The sequence below is a fragment of the Oncorhynchus keta genome, chromosome 1 (genome assembly GCF_023373465.1).
Source record: "Oncorhynchus keta strain PuntledgeMale-10-30-2019 chromosome 1, Oket_V2, whole genome shotgun sequence".
In the NCBI taxonomy this organism is placed as follows: domain Eukaryota; kingdom Metazoa; phylum Chordata; class Actinopteri; order Salmoniformes; family Salmonidae; genus Oncorhynchus; species Oncorhynchus keta.
The window spans coordinates 60684830-60706635 of NC_068421.1; the positions used below are offsets into that span (position 1 = coordinate 60684830).

Here is a 21806-nt window from a genome sequence, read left to right on the forward strand (position 1 = left end):
TCTCTCACTGTCTCTCTCTCCATCCCAGCCTCCTCTCTCCCTGTCTCTCTCTCCATCCCAGCCTCCTCTCTCCCTGTCTCTCTCTCCATCCCAGCCTCCTCTCTCTCCCAGTCTCTCTCTCCCCGTCTCTCTCTCCATCCCAGCCTCCTCTCTCTCCCCGTCTCGCTCTCCATCCCAGCCTCCTCTCTCCCTGTCTCTCTCTCCATCCCAGCCTCCTCTCTCCGTCTCGCTCTCCATCCCAGACTCCTCTCTCCCTGTCTCTCTCTCATCCCAGCCTCCTCACTCCCTGTCTCTCTCTCCATCCCAGCCTCCTCTCTCCCTGTCTCTCTCTCCATCCCAGCCTCCTCTCTCCCCGTCTGTCTCTCTCTCAATCCCAGCCTCCTCTCCCTGTCTGTCTCTCTCTCAATCCCAGCCTCCTCTCCCTGTCTGTCTCTCTCCATCGTGGCCTCCTCTCTTCCTGTCTGTCTCTCTCCATCCCAGCCTCCTCTACCCCTCCTCTTATGTCTCTCTCCTCCCTCTCCCTGTCTCTCTCCATCCCAGCCTCCTTCCCTGTCTCTCTCTCATCGGCCTCCCACTCCCTGCCTCTCTCATCCCGGCCTCCTCTCCCTGTCTCTCTCTCCATCCCAGCCTCCCTCTCCCTGTCTGTCTCTCTCCATCCCAGCCTCCTCTCTCCTGTCTGTCTCTCTCTCTCCATCCCAGCCTCCTCTCTCCCTGTCTGTCTCTCTCTCCATCCCAGCCTCCTCTCCCTGTCTGTCTCTCTCTCCATCCCAGCCTCCTCTCTCCCTGTCTTTCTCTCTCCATCCCGGCCTCCTCTCTCCCTGTCTTTCTCTCTCCATCCCAGCCTCCTCTCTCCCTGTCTGTCTCTCTCTCCATCGTGGCCTCCTCTCGCCCTGTCTGTCTCTCTCTCCATCCCAGCCTCCTCTCTCCCTGTCTTTCTCTCTCCATCGTGGCCTCCTCTCTCCCTGTCTGTCTCTCTCTCCATCCCAGCCTCCTCTCCCCCTCCTCTTATGTCTCTCCATCCCAGCCTCCTCTCTCCCTGTCTCTCTCTCCATCCTAGCCTCCTCTCCCCCTCCTCTTATCTCTCTCCATCCCAGCCTCCTCTCTCCGTCTCTCTCTCTATTCCAGCCTCCTCTCACCCTGTCTCTCTCTCCATCCCAGCCTCCTCTCTCCCTGTCTCTCTCTCCATCCCAGCCTCCTCTCTCCCTGTCTCTCTCTCATCCCAGCCTCCTCACTCCCTGTCTCTCTCTCCATCCCAGCCTCCTCTCTCCCTGTCTCTCTCCATCCCAGCCTCCTCTCTCCCTGTCTGTCTCTCTCTCCATCCCAGCCTCCTCTCTCCCGGACTGTCTCTCTCTCCCAGCCTCCTCTCTCCCTGTCTCTCTCCATCCCAGCCTCCTCACTCCCTGTCTCTCTCCATCCCAGCCTCCTCTCTCCCTGTCTGTCTCTCTCTCCATCCCAGCCTCCTCTCCCTGTCTTTCTCTCTCCATCGTGGCCTCCTCTCTCCCTGTCTGTCTCTCTCCATCCCAGCCTCCTCTCTCCCTGTCTGTCTCTCTCTCCATCCCAGCCTCCTCTCCCTGTCTTTCTCTCTCCATCGTGGCCTCCTCTCTCCCTGTCTGTCTCTCTCCATCCCAGCCTCCTCTCTCCCTGTCTTTCTCTCTCCATCCCAGCCTCCTCTCTCCCTGTCTGTCTCTCTCTCCATCCCAGCCTCCTCTCTCCCTGTCTGTCTCTCTCTCCATCCCAGCCTCCTCTCTCCCTGTCTTTCTCTCTCCATCGTGGCCTCCTCTCTCCCTGTCTGTCTCTCTCTCCATCCCAGCCTCCTCTCTCCCTGTCTTTCTCTCTCCATCGTGGCCTCCTCTCCCTGTCTGTCTCTCTCTCCATCCCAGCCTCCTCTCTCCCTGTCTTTCTCTCTCCATCCCAGCCTCCTCTCTCCCTGTCCGTCTCTCTCTCCATCCCAGCCTCCTCTCTCCCTGTCTCTCTCCATCCCAGCCTCCTCACTCCCTGTCTCTCTCTCCATCCCAGCCTCCTCTCTCCCTGTCTCTCTCTCCATCCCAGCCTCCTCTCTCCCCGTCTCTCTCCATCCCAGCCTCCTCTCTCCCTGTCTCTCTCTCATCCCAGCCTCCTCACTCCCTGTCTCTCTCTCATCCCAGCCTCCTCACTCCCTGTCTCTCTCTCCATCCCAGCCTCCTCTCCCTGTCTGTCTCTCTCCATCCCAGCCTCCTCTCTCCCTGTCTGTCTCTCTCTCCATCCCAGACTCCTCTCTCCCTGTCTGTCTCTCTCTCCATCCCAGCCTCCTCTCTCCCTGTCTGTCTCTCTCTCCATCCCAGCCTCCTCTCTCCCTGTCTGTCTCTCTCTCCATCCCAGCCTCCTCTCTCCCCGTCTCTCTCATCCCAGCCTCCTCTCTCCCTGTCTCTCTCCATCCCAGCCTCCTCTCCCTGTCTGTTTATCTCCATCCCAGCCTCCTCTCTCCCTGTCTGTCTCTCTCTCCATCCCAGCCTCCTCTCTCCCTGTCTGTCTCTCTCTCCATCCCAGCCTCCTCTCTCCCTGTCTGTCTCTCTCTCCATCCCAGCCTCCTCTCTCCCTGTCTGTCTCTCTCTCCATCCCAGCCTCCTCTCCCCCTCCTCTTATGTCTCTCCATCCCAGCCTCCTCTCTCCCTGTCTCTCTCTCCATCCTAGCCTCCTCTCCCCCTCCTCTTATCTCTCTCCATCCCAGCCTCCTCTCTCCGTCTCTCTCTCCATCCCAGCCTCCTCTCTCCGTCTCTCTCTCCATTCCAGCCTCCTCTCACCCTGTCTCTCTCTCCATCCCAGCCTCCTCTCTCCCTGTCTCTCTCTCATCCCAGCCTCCTCACTCCCTGTCTCTCTCTCTCCATCCCAGCCTCCTCTCTCCCTGTCTCTCTCCATCCCAGCCTCCTCTCTCCCCATCTGTCTCTCTCTCCATCCCAGCCTCCTCTCTCCCGGTCTGTCTCTCTCTCCCAGCCTCCTCTCTCCCTGTCTCTCTCCATCCCAGCCTCCTCACTCCCTGTCTCTCTCTCCATCCCAGCCACCTCTCTCCCTGTCTGTCTCTCTCTCTGAATCCCAGCCTCCTCTCTCCCTGTCTGTCTCTCTCCATCCCAGCCTCCTCTCTCCCTGTCTGTCTCTCTCTCCATCCCAGCCTCCTCTCTCCCTGTCTGTCTCTCTCCATCCCAGCCTCCTCTCTCCCTGTCTTTCTCTCTCCATCCCAGCCTCCTCTCTCCCTGTCTGTCTCTCTCTCCATCCCAGCCTCCTCTCTCCCTGTCTGTCTCTCTCTCCATCCCAGCCTCCTCTCTCCCTGTCTTTCTCTCTCCATCGTGGCCTCCTCTCGCCCTGTCTGTCTCTCTCTCCATCCCAGCCTCCTCTCTCCCTGTCTTTCTCTCTCCATCGTGGCCTCCTCTCTCCCTGTCTTTCTCTCTCCATCCCAGCCTCCTCTCTCCCTGTCTGTCTCTCTCTCCATCCCAGCCTCCTCTCTCCCTGTCTGTCTCTCTCTCCATCCCAGCCTCCTCTCTCCCTGTCTTTCTCTCTCCATCGTGGCCTCCTCTCGCCCTGTCTGTCTCTCTCTCTCTCCATCCCAGCCTCCTCTCTCCCTGTCTTTCTCTCTCCATCGTGGCCTCCTCTCGCCCTGTCTGTCTCTCTCTCCATCCCAGCCTCCTCTCTCCCTGTCTGTCTCTCTCCATCTCAGCCTCCTCTCTCCCTGTCTGTCTCTCTCTCCATCCCAGCCTCCTCTCTCCCTGTCTGTCTCTCTCTCCATCCCAGCCTCCTCTCTCCCTGTCTTTCTCTCTCCATCGTGGCCTCCTCTCGCCCTGTCTGTCTCTCTCTCCATCCCAGCCTCCTCTCTCCCTGTCTTTCTCTCTCCATCGTGGCCTCCTCTCTCCCTGTCTGTCTCTCTCTCCATCCCAGCCTCCTCTCTCCCTGTCTTTCTCTCTCCATCCCAGCCTCCTCTCTCCCTGTCCGTCTCTCTCTCTCCATGTCTCTCTCCATCCCAGCCTCCTCTCTCCCTGTCTCTCTCTCCATCCCAGCCTCCTCTCTCCCTGTCTCTCTCTCTCCATCCCAGCCTCCTCTCTCTCCCTGTCTCTCTCTCCATCCCAGCCTCCTCTCTCCCTGTCTCTCTCTCCATCCCAGCCTCCTCTCCACCTCCTCTTATCTCTCTCCATCCCAGCCTCCTCTCCCCCTCCTCTTATGTCTCTCCATCCCAGCCTCCTCTCTCCCTGTCTCTCTCTCCATCCCAGGCTCCTCTCTCCGTCTCGCTCTCCATCCCAGCCTCCTCACTCCCTGTCTCTCTCTCCATCCCAGCCTCCTCTCTCCCTGTCTCTCTCTCCATCCCAGCCTCCTCTCTCCCCGTCTGTCTCTCTCTCTTAATCCCAGCCTCCTCTTCCTGTCTGTCTCTCTCCATCGTGGCCTCCTCTCTTCCTGTCTGTCTCTCTCTCCATCCCAGCCTCCTCTCCCCCTCCTCTTATGTCTCTCCATCCCAGCCTCCTCTCTCCCCGTCTCTCTCTCCATCCCAGCCTCCTCTCTCTCCCCGTCTCTCTCTCCATCCCAGCCTCCTCTCCCCTCCTCTTATGTCTCTCCATCCCAGCCTCCTCTCTCCCTGTCTCTCTCTCCATCCCAGCCTCCTCCCAGCCTCCTCTCCCTGTCTCTCTCTCCATCCCAGCCTCCTCTCTCCCTGTCTGTCTCTCTCTCCATCCCAGCCTCCTCTCTCCCTGTCTGTCTCTCTCCATCCCAGCCTCCTCTCTCCCTGTCTGTCTCTCTCTCCATCCCAGCCTCCTCTCTCCTGTCTGTCTGTCTGTCTCTCCATCCCAGCCTCCTCTCTCCCTGTCTGTCTCTCTCTCCCTCCCAGCCTCCTCTCTCCCTGTCTGTCTCTCTCTCCATCCCAGCCTCCTCTCTCCCTGTCTTTCTCTCTCCATCGTGGCCTCCTCTCGCCCTGTCTGTCTCTCTCTCCATCCCAGCCTCCTCTCTCCCTGTCTTTCTCTCTCCATCGTGGCCTCCTCTCTCCCTGTCTTTCTCTCTCCATCCCAGCCTCCTCTCTCCCTGTCTGTCTCTCTCTCCATCCCAGCCTCCTCTCTCCCTGTCTGTCTCTCTCTCCATCCCAGCCTCCTCTCTCCCTGTCTTTCTCTCTCCATCGTGGCCTCCTCTCGCCCTGTCTGTCTCTCTCTCCATCCCAGCCTCCTCTCTCCCTGTCTTTCTCTCTCCATCCCAGCCTCCTCTCTCCCTGTCTTTCTCTCTCCATCGTGGCCTCCTCTCGCCCTGTCTGTCTCTCTCTCCATCCCAGCCTCCTCTCTCCCTGTCTGTCTCTCTCCATCCCAGCCTCCTCTCTCCCTGTCTTTCTCTCTCCATCCCAGCCTCCTCTCTCCCTGTCTGTCTCTCTCTCCATCCCAGCCTCCTCTCTCCCTGTCTTTCTCTCTCCATCGTGGCCTCCTCTCTCCCTGTCTGTCTCTCTCTCCATCCCAGCCTCCTCTCTCCCTGTCTTTCTCTCTCCATCCCAGCCTCCTCTCTCCCTGTCCGTCTCTCTCTCCATCCCAGCCTCCTCTCTCCCTGTCTCTCTCCATCCCAGCCTCCTCACTCCCTGTCTCTCTCTCCATCCCAGCCTCCTCTCTCCCTGTCTCTCTCTCCATCCCAGCCTCCTCTCTCCCTGTCTCTCTCTCCATCCCAGCCTCCTCTCTCCCTGTCTCTCTCTCCATCCCAGCCTCCTCTCTCCCCGTCTGTCTCTCTCTCTTAATCCCAGCCTCCTCTTCCTGTCTGTCTCTCTCCATCGTGGCCTCCTCTCTTCCTGTCTCTCTCTCCATCCCAGCCTCCTCTCCCCCTCCTCTTATGTCTCTCCATCCCAGCCTCCTCTCTCCCCGTCTCTCTCTCCATCCCAGCCTCCTCTCTCTCCCCGTCTCTCTCTCCATCCCAGCCTCCTCTCCCCCTCCTCTTATGTCTCTCCATCCCAGCCTCCTCTCTCCCTGTCTCTCTCTCCATCCCAGCCTCCTCTCTCCCTGTCTCTCTCTCATCCCAGCCTCCTCACTCCCTGTCTCTCTCTCCATCCCAGCCTCCTCTCTCCCTGTCTGTCTCTCTCTCCATCCCAGCCTCCTCTCTCCCTGTCTCTCTCTCCATCCCAGCCTCCTCTCTCCCTGTCTGTCTCTCTCTCCATCCCAGCCTCCTCTCTCCCTGTCTGTCTCTCTCTCCATCCCAGCCTCCTCTCTCCCTGTCTGTCTCTCTCTCCATCCCAGCCTCCTCTCTCCCTGTCTGTCTCTCTCTCTCCATCCCAGCCTCCTCTCTCCCTGTCTTTCTCTCTCCATCCCAGCCTCCTCTCTCCCTGTCTCTCTCCATCCCAGCCTCCTCACTCCCTGTCTCTCTCTCCATCCCAGCCTCCTCTCTACCTGTCTGTCTCTCTCTCCATCCCAGCCTCCTCTCTCCCTGTCTTTCTCTCTCCATCGTGGCCTCCTCTCTCCCTGTCCGTCTCTCTCTCCATCCCAGCCTCCTCTCTCCCTGTCTGTCTCTCTCCCCCTCCCTGTCTGTCTCTCTCTGTCCCTCTCTCCCTGTCTCTCTCCCCCTCCCTGTCTGTCTGTCTGTCTCTCTCTCTCCCCCTCCCTGTCTGTCTCTCTCTCTCTCTCCCCCTCCCTGTCTGTCTGTCTGTCTCTCTCTCTCCCCCTCCCTTCTCTCTCTGTCCCTCTCTCCCTGTCTGTCCCTCCCTCCATCCATCTCAGCCTCCTCTCTCCCTGTCTGTCTGTCTCTCTCACTCTCTCTCTCTCCCTCCCTGGCTCTCTCTCTCCCTCCCTGGCTCTCTCTCTCCCTCCCTGGCTCTCTCTCTCTCTCTCTCTCTCTCTCTCTGCCCCCCTTCTCTCTCTGTCCCTCCCTCTCTGCCCCCCTTCTCTCTCTGTCCCTCCCTCTCTGCCCCCCTTCTCTCTCTGTCCCTCCCTCCCTCCCTCCCTGTCTGTCTCTCTCTCTCTCTCTGTCCCTCCCTCCCTGTCTGTCTCTCTCTCTCTCTGCCCCCCTTCTCTCTCTGTCCCTCCCTCTCTGCCCCCCTTCTCTCTCTGTCCCTCGCTCTCTGCCCCCCTTCTCTCTCTGTCCCTCCCTCTCTGCCCCCCTTCTCTCTCTGTCCCTCCCTCTCTGCCCCCTGTCTCTCTCTGTCCTCTCCCTCCCTCTCCCTGTCTGTCTCTCTCTCTGTCCCTCCCTCCCTGGCTGTCTCTCTCTCTCTCCCTCCCCCCTTCTCTCTCTGCCCCCTTCTCTCTCTGTCCCTCCCTCTCTGCCCCCCTCTCTCTCTCTGTCCCTCCCTCTCTGCCCCCCCCCTTCTCTCTCTGTCCCTCCTCTCTGCCCCCTTCTCTCTCTGTCCCTCCCTCCCTCCCTGTCTGTCTCTCTCTCTGTTCCTCCCTCCCCTGGCTGTCTCTCTCTCTGCCCCCTTCTCTCTCTGCCCCCCTTCTCTCTCTGTCCCTCCCTCTCTGCCCCCCCCTCTCTCTCTGTCCCTCCCTCTCTGCCCCCCTTCTCTCTCTGTCCCTCCCTCCCTCCCTGTCTGTCTCTCTCTCTGTTCCTCCCTCCCTGGCTGTCTCTCTCTCTCTACCCCCCTTCTCTCTCTGCCCACCCTTCTCTCTCTGTCCCTCCCTCTCTGCCCCCTTCTCTCTCTGTCCCTCCCTCCTCCCTGTCTGTCTCTCTCTCTGTCCCTCCCTCCCTGGCTGTCTCTCTCTCTACCCCCCCTTCTCTCTCTGCCCCCCCTTCTCTCTCTGTCTCTCTCTCTCTCTCTCTCTCTGCCCCCCCCTTCTCTCTCTCTCTCTCTCTCTGCCCCCCCCTTCTCTCTCTGTCTGTCTCTCTCTCTCTCTCTGCCCCCCCTTCTCTCTCTGTCTGTCTCTCTCTCTCTCTCTCTCTGCCCCCCCTTCTCTCTCTGTCTGTCTCTCTCTCTCTGTCTGTCTCTCTCTCTCTCTCTCTCTCTCTGCCCCCCTTCTCTCTCTCTCTCTCTCTCTCTCTGCCCCCCTTCTCTCTCTCTCTCTCTCTGCCCCCCTTCTCTCTCTCTCTCTCTCTCTCTCTGCCCCCCTTCTCTGTCTGTCTCTCTCTCTCTCTCTCTGCCCCCCCTTCTCTGTCTGTCTCTCTCTCTCTCTCTCTGCCCCCCCTTCTCTCTCTGTCTGTCTGTCTCTCTCTCTCTCTGCCCCCCTTCTCTCTCTGTCTGTCTCTCTCTCTCTCTCTCTCTCTCTGCCCCCCTCTCTCTCTCTGTCTGTCTGTCTCTCTCTCTCTCTCTCCCCCCTTCTCTGTCTGTCTCTCTCTCTCTCTGCCCCCTTCTCTCTGTCTGTCTGTCTCTCTCTCTCTGCCCCCCTTCTCTCTCTGTCTCTCTCTCCTTCTCCCTCTCTCTGCCCCCTTCTCTCTCTGTCTCTCTCTCTCTCCCTGCCCCCCTTCTCTCTCTGTCTCTCTCTCTCTCTCTCTCTCTCTCTCTCTCTGCCCCCCTTCTCTCTCTGTCTGTCTCTCTCTCTCTGCCCCCCCCTCTCTCTCTCTCTCTCTCTCTGCCCCCCCCTCTCTCTGTCTGTCTCTCTCTCCTCTCTCTCCCTCCCTCCCTCTCTCTCTCCCTCCCTCCCTCCCTCCCTGCCACCCCTCTCTCTCTGCCCCCCCCCTTCTCTCTCTGTCCCTCTCTCCCTCCAATGCACGCAGCAGACTATTTATGGAAAGCAATGTCACTCACGCAACACCATCAGATAGCAGCTCCCTGCTCTGATCACTCCACATACATCATTAACATTGCCTACGACCCCAGCACACACACTGTTCTCTCTCTCCCCCCTCCCTATAGAACAGAACCCCCCCCACACCGAAATGCTTCATGACATTTACAAGTGTTATTTTCAGGATATTTTTTAGCTAGGGTGTGTGTGTGTGTGTGTGTCCGCGTGCGTACGCACAGTCAGATAGGGTTTGTGCCCCCATCATCAGGTGATCTCCCTAGCCTCCCAGACAGTCATCAGAGAGCAGTGATGACACGAGGGATTAGAGGAGCAACACAACCCAGAGACACATCTCCCTCCCATCCCAACCTCTCTGGCCACCCAGACTGATGGAGGGAGTGGACACAAGGACATATGGGAAAGAACGAGAAAGACTGAGTGAGAGAGACAGAGCGAGACAGAGACAGAGATAGCGAGAGAGAGAGAGCAAGAGAGAGAGCGAGAGAGAGAGCGAGAGAGAGAGCGGAGCGAGCGAGACAGAGCGAGGAGAGAGCGAGACAGAGCGAGAGAGCGAGCGACAGAGAGAGAGAAAGAGAGAGAGCGAGAGAGAAAGAGAGAGAGAGCGAGCGACAGAGAGAGAGAGAGAGAGAGAGCGACAGAGAGAGAGAGAGAGAGCGACAGAGAGAGAGAGAGAGAGAGAGAGCGCGACAGAGAGAGAGAGAGAGAGCGACAGAGAGAGAGCGACAGAGAGAGAGAGAGAGCGAGCGACAGAGCGCGAGTGACAGAGTGCGAGCGACAGAGCGACAGAGAGAGAGCGAGCGACAGAGAGAGAGAGCGAGCGACAGAGAGAGAGAGAGAGAGAGCGAGCGACAGAGAGAGAGAGCGAGCGAGACACAGAGCGAGCGAGAGAGAGCGAGCGAGACAGACAGAGCGAGCAGACAGAGAGCGAGCGACGAGCGAGAGACAGAGCAGAGCGACAGAGAGAGGACAGACAGAGACAGACGAGCGACAGAGAGACAGAGCGAGCGAGACAGAGAGAGAGCGAGCGACAGAGCGAGAGCAGACAGAGCAGAGCGAGCGAGACAGACAGAGCAGAAAGCGAGCGAGCAGACAGAGCGAGACAGACAGACAGAGCGAGAGCGAGCGAGACAGACAGAGCGAGCGAGACAGACAGAGCGAGCGAGACAGACAGACAGAGCGAGCGAGCGAGCGAGAGACAGACAGAGCGAGCGAGCGAGACAGACAGACAGAGCGAGAGCGAGACAGACAGCGAGCGAGACAGACAGAGAGCGAGACAGACAGAGCGAGCGAGCGAGACAGACAGACAGAGCGAGCGAGACAGACAGAGCGAGAGCGAGACAGAGCGAGACAGAGCGAGCGAGCAGAGCGAGACAGAGCGAGCGAGCGAGACAGACAGAGCGAGACAGACGAGAGAGACAGACAGACAGAGAGAGCGAGACAGACAGACAGACAGAGCGAGCGAGCGAGACAGACAGAGAGCGAGACAGACAGACAGAGCGAGCGAGACAGACAGACAGAGCGAGCGAGAGAGACAGACAGACAGAGCGAGCGAGACAGACAGCAGAGCGAGCAGACAGACAGAGCGAGCGAGAGAGACAGACAGACAGAGCGAGCGAGACAGACAGACAGAGCGAGCGACGAGCGAGAGAGACAGACAGACAGAGCGAGCGAGAGACAGACAGACAGAGAGCGAGAGACAGACAGAGACAGACAGAGAGCGAGACAGAGACAGAGCGAGCGAGACAGACAGAGCGAGACAGAGAGACAGACAGAGCGAGAGCGAGACAGACAGACAGAGCAGAGAGAGCGAGCGAGCGAGAGACAGACGAGACAGACAGAGCGAGCGAGACAGACAGACAGACAGAGCGAGCGAGCGAGACAGACAGACAGACAGAGCGAGCAGACAGACAGAGCGAGCAGACAGACAGACAGACAGAGCGAGCGAGAGAGACAGACAGACAGAGCAGAGCGAGACAGAGCGAGCAGACAGACAGACAGAGCGAGCGAGACAGACAGACAGAGCGAGACAGACAGACAGAGCGAGCGAGACAGACAGACAGAGCGAGCAGAGAGACAGACAGAGCGAGCGACAGAGACAGACAGAGCGAGAGAGACAGACAGAGCGAGCGAGAGAGACAGACAGAGCGAGCGAGCGAGACAGACAGACAGAGCGAGAGAGACAGACAGAGCGACAGACAGACAGCGAGCGAGACAGACAGACAGACAGAGAGCGAGAGAGACAGACAGAGCGAGCGAGCGAGACAGACAGACAGAGCAGAGCGAGCGAGACAGACAGACAGACAGAGCGAGCGAGAGAGACAGACAGACAGAGCGAGCGAGACAGACAGAGACAGACAGACAGACAGACAGAGCGAGCGAGAGAGACAGACAGAGACGAGACAGACGAGCGAGAGACAGAGCGAGCGAGAGAGACAGACAGAGCAGAGCAGAGAGACAGACAGACAGAGCGAGCGAGAGACAGACAGACAGAGCGAGCGAGAGACAGACAGACAGACAGAGCGAGAGAGAGACAGACAGACAGAGCGAGCGAGAGAGAGACAGACAGACAGAGCGAGCGAGAGAGACAGACAGACAGAGCGAGCGAGACAGACAGACAGACAGAGCGAGCGAGAGAGACAGACAGAGCGAGCGAGCGAGACAGACAGACAGAGCAGACAGAGCGAGAGAGACAGACAGACAGAGCGCGAGACAGACAGAGAGAGAGCGAGAGACAGACAGACAGAGCGAGCGAGAGAGACAGACAGACAGAGCGAGCGAGAGAGACAGACAGACAGAGCGAGAGAGACAGACAGACAGAGCAGAGACAGACAGAGCGAGCGAGACAGAGAGACAGACAGACAGAGCAGAGAGAGACAGAGCGAGCGAGACAGACAGACAGAGCGAGCGAGAGAGACAGACAGACAGAGCGAGCGAGAGAGCGAGACAGACAGAGCGAGACGAGACAGAGACAGAGCGAGCAGAGACAGACAGACAGAGCGAGCGAGCGAGACAGACAGACAGAGCGAGCGAGAGAGACAGACAGACAGAGCGAGCGAGCGAGCGAGACAGACAGACAGAGCGAGCGAGACAGACAGACAGAGCGAGCGAGAGACAGACAGACAGAGCGAGCGAGAGAGACAGACAGACAGAGCGAGCGAGAGAGACAGACAGAGCAGAGCGAGAGACAGACAGACAGAGAGCGAGCAGACAGACAGAGAGCAGACAGACAGAGCGAGAGAGACAGACAGACAGACAGACAGACAGACAGAGCAGAGCGAGCGAGAGACAGACAGACAGAGCGAGCGAGAGAGAGACAGAGAAGCGGCGAGCGAGACAGACAGACAGAGCGAGCGAGAGAGACAGACAGACAGAGCGAGCGAGAGACAGACAGACAGAGCGAGCGAGAGAGACAGACAGACGAGACGAGAGAGACAGACAGAGCGAGCGAGAGAGACAGACAGAGCAGAGCGAGAGAGACAGACAGAGAGCGAGCGAGAGACAGACAGACAGAGCGAGCGAGAGAGACAGACAGAGCGAGCGAGAGAGACAGACAGACAGACAGACAGAGCGAGCGAGAGAGACAGACAGACAGAGCGAGCGAGAGAGACAGACAGACAGAGAGCGAGCGAGCGAGACAGACAGACAGAGCAGAGCGAGAGACAGACAGACAGAGCGAGCGAGAGAGACAGACAGACAGCGAGAGAGAGACAGACAGAGCGAGAGAGACAGACAGACAGAGCGAGCGAGAGACAGACAGACAGAGCGAGCGAGAGAGACAGACAGAGCAGAGCGAGCGAGAGACAGACAGACAGAGCGAGAGAGAGAGACAGACAGACGAGAGAGACAGACAGAGCGAGCGAGAGAGACAGACAGACAGAGCGAGCGAGAGACAGACAGACAGAGCGAGCGAGAGAGACAGACAGAGCGAGAGAGAGACAGACAGCGAGCGAGAGAGACAGACAGACAGAGCGACAGACAGACAGAGCGAGAGAGACAGACAGAGCGAGCGAGAGAGACAGACAGACAGAGCAGACAGAGAGCGAGAGAGACAGACAGAGCGAGAGAGACAGAGCGAGAGAGAGACAGAGCGAGAGACAGACAGACAGAGCGAGCGAGAGAGACAGACAGACAGAGAGAGCGACAGCGAGCGAGACAGACAGAGAGAGCGAGACAGAGCGAGACAGACAGACAGAGCGAGCGAGAGAGACAGACAGACAGCGAGACAGACAGAGAGACAGAGACAGACAGAGAGAGAGAGACAGACAGACAGAGCGAGAGACAGACAGAGCGAGCGAGAGAGACAGACACAGAGCGAGAGAGACAGACAGACGAGCGAGAGAGACAGACAGAGCGAGCGAGAGAGACAGACAGAGCGAGCGAGAGAGAGACAGACAGAGCGAGCGAGAGAGACAGACAGACAGAGCGAGCGAGAGAGACAGACAGAGCGAGCGAGAGAGAGAGAGACAGACAGAGCAGACAGACAGAGACGAGCGAGCGAGACAGACAGACAGAGCGAGAGAGAGACAGACAGAGCGAGCGAGAGAGACAGAGCAGAGCGAGCGAGACAGACAGACAGAGCGAGAGAGACAGACAGAGCGAGCGAGCGAGACAGACAGAGCGAGCGAGAGACAGACAGAGCGAGCGAGAGAGAGACAGACAGAGAGAGAGACAGACAGAGCGAGCGAGAGAGACAGACAGAGCGAGCGACAGAGAGAGAGAGAGAGACAGAGAGCGACGAGAGAGACAGAGAGCGAGAGAGAGACAGAGCGAGACAGAGACAGAGAGCGAGACAGACAGAGAGAGAGCGAGCGAGCGAGAGAGAGAGCAGACAGACAGAGCGTGCGAGAGAGAGAGACAGAGAGACAGACAGAGCGAGCGACAGAGAGAGAGCGAGCGCGAGCGACAGAGAGAGAGCGAGCGAGAGAGAGAGAGAGAGCGTGCGAGCGACAGAGAGAGAGCGTGCGAGCCACAGAGAGAGCGTGCGAGCGACAGAGAGAGAGAGAGCGTGCGAGCGACAGAGAGAGAGAGAGCGTGCGAGCGACAGAGAGAGAGAGAGCGTGCGAGCGACAGAGAGAGAGCGAGCGACAGAGCGACAGAGAGAGAGCGTGCGAGCGACAGAGAGAGAGCGTGCGAGCGACAGAGAGAGAGCGTGCGAGAGACAGAGAGAGAGCGTGCGAGAGACAGAGAGAGAGAGAGAGAGCGAGCGAGAGACAGACACGGAGAGAGCGAGCGAGAGACAGACACGGAGAGAGCGAGCGAGACAGACACGGAGAGAGCGAGCGAGACAGACACGGAGAGAGCGAGCGAGACAGACACGGAGAGAGCGAGCGAGACAGACACGGAGAGAGCGAGCGAGACAGACACGGAGAGAGCGAGCGAGACAGACACGGAGAGAGCGAGCGAGACAGACACGGAGAGAGCGAGCGAGACAGACACGGAGAGAGCGAGCGAGACAGACACGGAGAGAGCGAGCGAGACAGACACGGAGAGAGCGAGACAGACACAGAGAGAGCGAGACAGGCACGGAGAAAGCGAGACAGACACGGAGAGAGCGAGAGAGAGAGCGAGAGGCAGAGAGAGAGCGAGAGACAGAGGGAGAGCGAGAGACAGAGAGAGGGCGAGCGACAGAGAGAGAGCGAGCGACAGAGAGAGAGCGAGCGAGACAGACAGACACGGAGAGAGCGAGAGAGAGAGCGAGAGACAGAGAGAGAGCGAGAGACAGAGGGAGAGCGAGAGACAGAGAGAGGGCGAGCGACAGAGAGAGAGCGAGCGACAGAGAGAGAGCGAGCGACAGAGAGAGAGCGAGACAGACACGGAGAGAGCGAGACAGACACGGAGAGAGCGAGACAGACACGGAGAGAGCGAGACAGACACGGAGAGAGCGAGACAGACACGGAGAGAGCGAGACAGACACGGAGAGAGCGAGACAGACACGGAGAGAGCGAGACAGACACGGAGAGAGCGAGACAGACACGGAGAGAGCGAGACAGACACGGAGAGAGCGAGACAGACACGGAGAGAGCGAGACAGACACGGAGAGAGCGAGACAGACACGGAGAGAGCGAGACAGACACGGAGAGAGCGAGACAGACACGGAGAGAGCGAGACAGACACGGAGAGAGCGAGACAGACACGGAGAGAGCGAGACAGACACAGAGAGAGCGAGACAGACACGGAGAGATCGAGACAGACACGGAGAGATCGAGACCGACACGGAGAGATCGAGACCGACACAGAGAGATCGAGACCGACACAGAGAGATCGAGACCGACACAGAGAGATCGAGACCGACACAGAGAGATCGAGACCGACACAGAGAGATCGAGACCGACACAGAGAGATCGAGACCGACACAGAGAGATCGAGACCGACACAGAAAGATCGAGACCGACACAGAGAGATCGAGACCGACACAGAGAGATCGAGACCGACACAGAGAGATCGAGATCGACACAGAGAGATCGAGACCGACACAGAGAGATCGAGACCGACACAGAGAGATCGAGACCGACACAGAGAGATCGAGACCGACACAGAGAGATCGAGACCGACACAGAGAGATCGAGACCGACACAGAGAGATCGAGACCGACACAGAGAGATCGAGACCGACACAGAGAGATCGAGACCGACACAGAGAGATCGAGACCGACACAGAGAGATCGAGACCGACACAGAGAGATCGAGACCGACACAGAGAGATCGAGACCGACACAGAGAGATCGAGACCGACACAGAGAGATCGAGACCGACACAGAGAGATCGAGACCGACACAGAGAGATCGAGACCGACACAGAGAGAGCGTTCTGGACAGGGATTAGGGCAGCTAAAGAGACTAAAAGAAGGATGTGGAGAGGGGGATAGGTTTAGCATGTTGTGGGTTTGAGGGGATGGACAAAGAGAGAGAAAGAAATAGAGGTTTTACTTGAAAGAAGCCCGGGGGCATGGGTCCGCCAGGCATGCCATCGTTGGGGGGCATGTTGCCCATCACCGGACTGGGGGCAGCGGCTGCACTCTGTAAAACACAAAGGAAACACACACACACGCTTAGTACTCTGAAACACAAATTAAAACTCTGTATACACATACAGTACCAGTCAAAAGATACACCTACTCATTCAAGGGTTTTTATTTATTTTCTATATTTTCAACATTGTAGAATAATAGTGAGGACATGAAAACTATGAAATAATATATATCATGTAGTAACCAAAAAAGTGTTCAACAAATTAAAATATATTTTATATTTCAGATTCTTCGAAGTAGCCACCCTTTGCCTTGATGACAGCGTTGCATACTCTTGGCATTCTCTCAACAAGTTCATGAGATAGTCACCTGAAATGCATTTGTGACAAGGTAGGGATGGTATACAGAAAATAGCCCTATTTGGTAAAAGACCAAGTCCATATTATGGCAAGAACAGCTCAAATAAGCAAAAAGAAACAACAGCCCATTATAACTTAAAACATGAAGGTCAGTCAATACGGAACATTTCAAGAACTGAAAGTTTCTTCAAGTGCAGTCGCAAAAACCATCAAGCGCTATGATGAAACTGGCTCTCATTAGGACCACCACAGGAAAGGAAGACCCAGAGTTACCTCTGCTGCAGAGGATAAGTTCATTAGAGTTACCAGCCTCAGAAATTGCAGCCCAAATAAATGCTTCACAGAGTTCAAGAAACAGACATTTAAACTGACATAATCAACTGTTCAGAGGAGACTGTGAATCAGGCCTTCATGGTCGAACTGCTGCAAAGAAACCACTACTAAAGGACACCAATAATAAGAAGAGACTTGCTTGGGCCAAGAAACACGTGTTATGGACATTAGACCGGCGGAAATCTGTCCTTCGGTCTGATGAGTCCAGATTTGAGATTATGGGCAGCAAAGTGTCTTTGTGAGACGCAGAGTAAGAGAATAGATGATATCTGCATGCGGGTTTCCCAAGGTGAAGCATGGCGGAAGAGGTGTGATGGTGTGGGGGTGCTTTGCTGGTGACACTGTGATTTATTTAGAATTCAAGGCACACTTAACCTCTTAAGGTATAGGAGGCAGCATTTTCACTCTTGGATAAATAGCGTGCCCAATTTCAACTTCCTGCAACTCATGCCAGGAATATATGATACGCATATGATTAGTAGATATGGATAGAAAACACTGAAGTTTCTAAAACTTTTTCAATCATGTCTGTGACTATAACAGAACTTATGTAGGAGGCAAAACCCAGAGGACTAACTTTTCAGATTTTTTTTCCTTTTTTGCCCCCTCTGTTGTCTTTTCCAAGGGATATTTGATAGGAACCATTTTACAGTTCCTACCACTTCCACTGGATGTCACCAGTCTTTGGAATTTGGTTGAGGTTATTCATTTGTGCAACGAAGAAGAAGCACATCCTGGAACAAGGTTACACTGTTGAGAGTTGCACAAGACGTAAAAAGGAGCATGGTTTGTTTACTTGCTGTATGGAATACAGATGGCCCCGTCTACAATTTGATCGATTATTAACCTCTTCAACCTATGGGGGCGCTATGTCATTATTGGATAAAAAAAACGTGCCCGTTTTAAGCGCAATATTTTGTTACGAAAAGATGCTCGACTATGCATATAATTGCCAGCTTTGGAAAGAAAACACTGACGTTTTCAAAACTGCAAAGATATTATCTGTGAGTGCCCCAGAACTGATCTTACAGGCAAAACCAAGATGAAACTTCAAACAGGAAATGAGCAGGATTTTTGACGCTCTGTTTTACTATCGTCTCCTTATATGGCTGTGAATGTGCTGTGAACGAGCTTATGCGCTCTGCCGTTCGTCCAAGATGTCTGCAGTATTGTGACGTATTTGTAGACATATCATTGGAAGATTGGCCATAAGAGACTACATTTGCCAGGGGGCCGTCCGGTGTCCTTTGTCTAAATTGGTGCGTAATTCCCAGTGGCAATAATTTTACCATGCGATACAGAAGGAGACGCATACTTCCAGGAACGATACATCATTGAAGAGATATGTGAAAAACACCTTGAGGATTGGTTCTAAACAACGTCTGCCATGTTTCAGTCGATATTATGGAGTTAATTTGGAAAAAAAGTTTGGCGTTTGGATAACTGAATTTTCGTATTTTTTTGGTAGCCAAACGTGACGCACCAAACGGACCGATTTCTCCTGTACAAAAAATCTTTCAGGAACAACTGAACATTTGCTATCTAACTGAGAGTCTACTCATTGAAAACATCCGAAGTTCTTCAAAGGCAAATTATTTATTGAATGTTTTTGCTGGTTTTTGTGAAAATGTTGCCTGGTAATGCTAATGCTAAATGCTAACGCTAAATGCTAGATGCTAGTTTGCTATGGCAGAGAAGCATATTTTTGAAAATCTGAGATAACAACACTGTCAACAAAAGGCTAAGCATGAAAGCTAGCATATTGATTTAATTTCATTTGCGATTTTCATGAATAGTTAACATTGCGTTATGGTAATGGGCTTGAGGCTGTAGTCATGATACCGGATCGGCTCGACGCAAGAAGTTAACGTTTAAAAATACCTAAAGTTGTATTACAAAAGTAGTTTGAAATATTTTGGCAAAGTTTATACGCAACTTTTGAAATGTTTTGTAGTGACGTTGTGTTTTAGTAAGCTGTTTTTTTCTGGATCAAACGCGCTTTATAAATGGACATTTAGATATATATGGACGGAATTAATCGAAAGAAAAGGACCAATTGTGATGTTTATGGGACATATTGGAGTGCCAACAAAAGAAGCTCGTCAAAGGTAAGGCATGTTTTATATTTTATTTCAGCGTTTTGTGTAGCGCCTGCAGGGTTGAAATATGCTACCCTCTTTGTTTACTGTTGTGCTATCATCAGATAATAGCTTCTTATGCTTTCGCCGAAAAGCTTTTTAAAATCCGACATGTTGGCTGGATTCACGAGTGTAGCTTTAATTGAGAATCTTACATGTGTGAATTAATGAATGTTTGATTTTATATCATTATTTGAATTTGCCACGCTGCATTTTCCCTGTTTTTTTTCTCAAAGTGGGACGCAAGCGTCCCCTATACCATAAGCAGTTCCAGCATGGCTGCCACAGCATTCTGCAGCGATACACCATCCCCAAGCATGCAAGCAGTCATCAAGGCAAAGGGTTGCTACTTTGAAGAATCTAAAATGTTTGTTTAAAAAAAATGGTTTACTACATGATTCCATGTGTTATTTCATAGTTTTGATGTCTTCATAATTATTCTACAATGTAGAAAATGGTAAAGATAAAGAAAAACCATTGAATGATTAGGTGTATTGACTATTGACTGATCCTGTACGTCATGCACACTCACTACTCTGAACAACACATACTGTACGTCATGCACACTCACTACTCTGAACAACACATACTGTACATCATGCACACTCACTACTCTGAACAACACATACTGTACATCATACACACTCACTACTCTGAACAACACATACTGTACGTCATACACACTCACTACTCTGAACAACACATACTGTACGTCATGCACACTCACTACTATGAACAACACATACTGTACATCATACACACTCACTACTCTGAACAACACATACTGTACATCATACACACTCACTACTCTGAACAACACATACTGTACGTCATGCACACTCACTACTCTGAACAACACATACTGTACGTCATGCACACTCACTATTATGAACAACACATACTGTACATCATGCACACTCACTACTCTGAACAACACATACTGTACATCATACACACTCACTACTCTGAACAACACATACTGTACGTCATACACACTCACTACTCTGAACACATACTGTACGTCATACACACTCACTACTCTGAACAACACATACTGTACGTCATACACACTCATTACTCTGAACAACACATACTGTACATCATACACACTCACTACTCTGAACAACACATACTGTACATCATACACACTCACTACTCTGAACAACACATACTGTACATCATACACACTCACTACTCTGAACAACACATACTGTACGTCATACACACTCACTACTCTGAACAACACATACTGTACATCATACACACTCACTACTCTGAACACATACTGTACATCATACACACTCACTACTCTGAACAACACATACTGTACATCATACACACTCACTACTCTGAACAACACATACTGTACATCATACAGACTCACTACTCTGAACAACACATACTGTACGTCATACACACTCACTACTCTGAACAACACATACTGTACATCATACACACTCACTACTCTGAACAACACATACTGTACATCATACACACTCATTACTCTGAACAACACATACTGTACATCATACACACTCACTACTCTGAACAACACATACTGTACGTCATACACACTCACTACTCTGAACAACACATACTGTACGTCATGCACACTCACTACTCTGAACAACACATACTGTACATCATACACACTCACTACTCTGAACAACACATACTGTACGTCATACACACTCACTACTCTGAACAACACATACTGTACGTCATGCACACTCACTACTCTGAACAACACATACTGTACGTCATACACACTCACTACTCTGAACAACACATACTGTACATCATGCACACTCACTACTCTGAACAACACATACTGTACGTCATGCACACTCACTACTCTGAACACATACTGTACATCATACACACTCACTACTCTGAACAACACATACTGTACGTCATACACACTCACTACTCTGAACAACACATACTGTACATCATACACACTCACTACTCTGAACACATACTGTACATCATACACACTCACTACTCTGAACAACACATACTGTACATCATACACACTCACTACTCTGAACAACACATACTGTACATCATACAGACTCACTACTCTGAACAACACATACTGTACATCATACACACTCATTACTCTGAACAACACATACTGTACATCATACACACTCACTACTCTGAACAACACATACTGTACATCATACACACTCATTACTCTGAACAACACATACTGTACATCATACACACTCACTACTCTGAACAACACATACTGTACATCATACACACTCACTACTCTGAACAACACATACGTCATACACACTCATTACTCTGAACAACACATACTGTACATCATACACACTCATTACTCTGAACAACACATACTGTACATCATACACACTCACTACTCTGAACAACACATACTGTACGTCATACACACTCACTACTCTGAACAACACATACTGTACGTCATACACACTCACTACTCTGAACAACACATACTGTACATCATACACACTCACTACTCTGAACAACACATACTGTACGTCATACACACTCACTACTCTGAACAACACATACTGTACATCATACACACTCACTACTCTGAACAACACATACTGTACGTCATACACACTCACTACTCTGAACAACACATACTGTACGTCATACACACTCACTACTCTGAACAACACATACTGTACGTCATGCACACTCACTACTATGAACAACACATACTGTACATCATACACACTCACTACTCTGAACAACACATACTGTACGTCATACACACTCACTACTCTGAACAACACATACTGTACATCATACACACTCACTACTCTGAACAACACATACTGTACGTCATACACACTCACTACTCTGAACAACACATACTGTACGTCATGCACACTCACTACTCTGAACAACACATACTGTACGTCATACACACTCACTACTCTGAACAACACATACTGTACGTCATGCACACTCACTACTCTGAACAACACATACTGTACGTCATACACACTCACTACTCTGAACCACACATACTGTACGTCATACACACTCACTACTCTGAACAACACATACTGTACGTCATGCACACTCACTACTCTGAACAACACATACTGTACGTCATACACACTCACTACTCTGAACAACACATACTGTACGTCATACACACTCATTACTCTGAGCAACACATACTGTACATCATACACACTCACTACTCTGAACAACACATACTGTACATCATACACACTCACTACTCTGAACAACACATACTGTACATCATACACACTCACTACTCTGAACAACACATACTGTACGTCATACACACTCACTACTCTGAACAACACATACTGTACATCATACACACTCAC

The 21806-nt window shown here is 53.2% G+C and overlaps 2 protein-coding genes across 3 annotated transcripts in view; both read right to left on the reverse strand.

Annotated features, from left to right (window-relative positions):
• The window catches only part of LOC118389870 (single-stranded DNA-binding protein 3), a 129307-nt gene that overhangs the window by 15710 nt on the left and 91791 nt on the right, over positions 1–21806 (reverse strand). For both annotated transcript variants that reach the window (XM_052456989.1, XM_052456991.1), the window contains exon 5: positions 15574–15663. In XM_052456989.1, coding sequence (XP_052312949.1) covers positions 15574–15663 — 90 coding nt within the window. The remainder of the gene's footprint in view (positions 1–15573; positions 15664–21806) is intronic.
• Positions 1226–6503, reverse strand: LOC127906155 (cilia- and flagella-associated protein 251-like). The gene is made up of 2 exons (XM_052456992.1): positions 6366–6503; positions 1226–3881 (listed from the first exon to the last, which is right to left on the reverse strand). The coding sequence occupies exons 1-2, from the start codon at positions 6455–6457 to the stop codon at positions 2840–2842; spliced, it is 1134 nt and encodes a 377-aa protein (XP_052312952.1). The 5' UTR covers positions 6458–6503; the 3' UTR covers positions 1226–2839.

Coding starts and splice junctions, on each gene's coding strand:
- LOC127906155 (XM_052456992.1), bottom strand. CDS start 6,457: ATGGAGAGAGAGACGGACAGGGAGAGAGGAGGCCACGATGGAGAGAGA. Junction 3,882..6,365: donor ATGGAGAGAGAGACAGACAG/GTAGAGAGGAGG, acceptor AGAGACAGACAG/GGAGAGAGGAGGCCACGATG.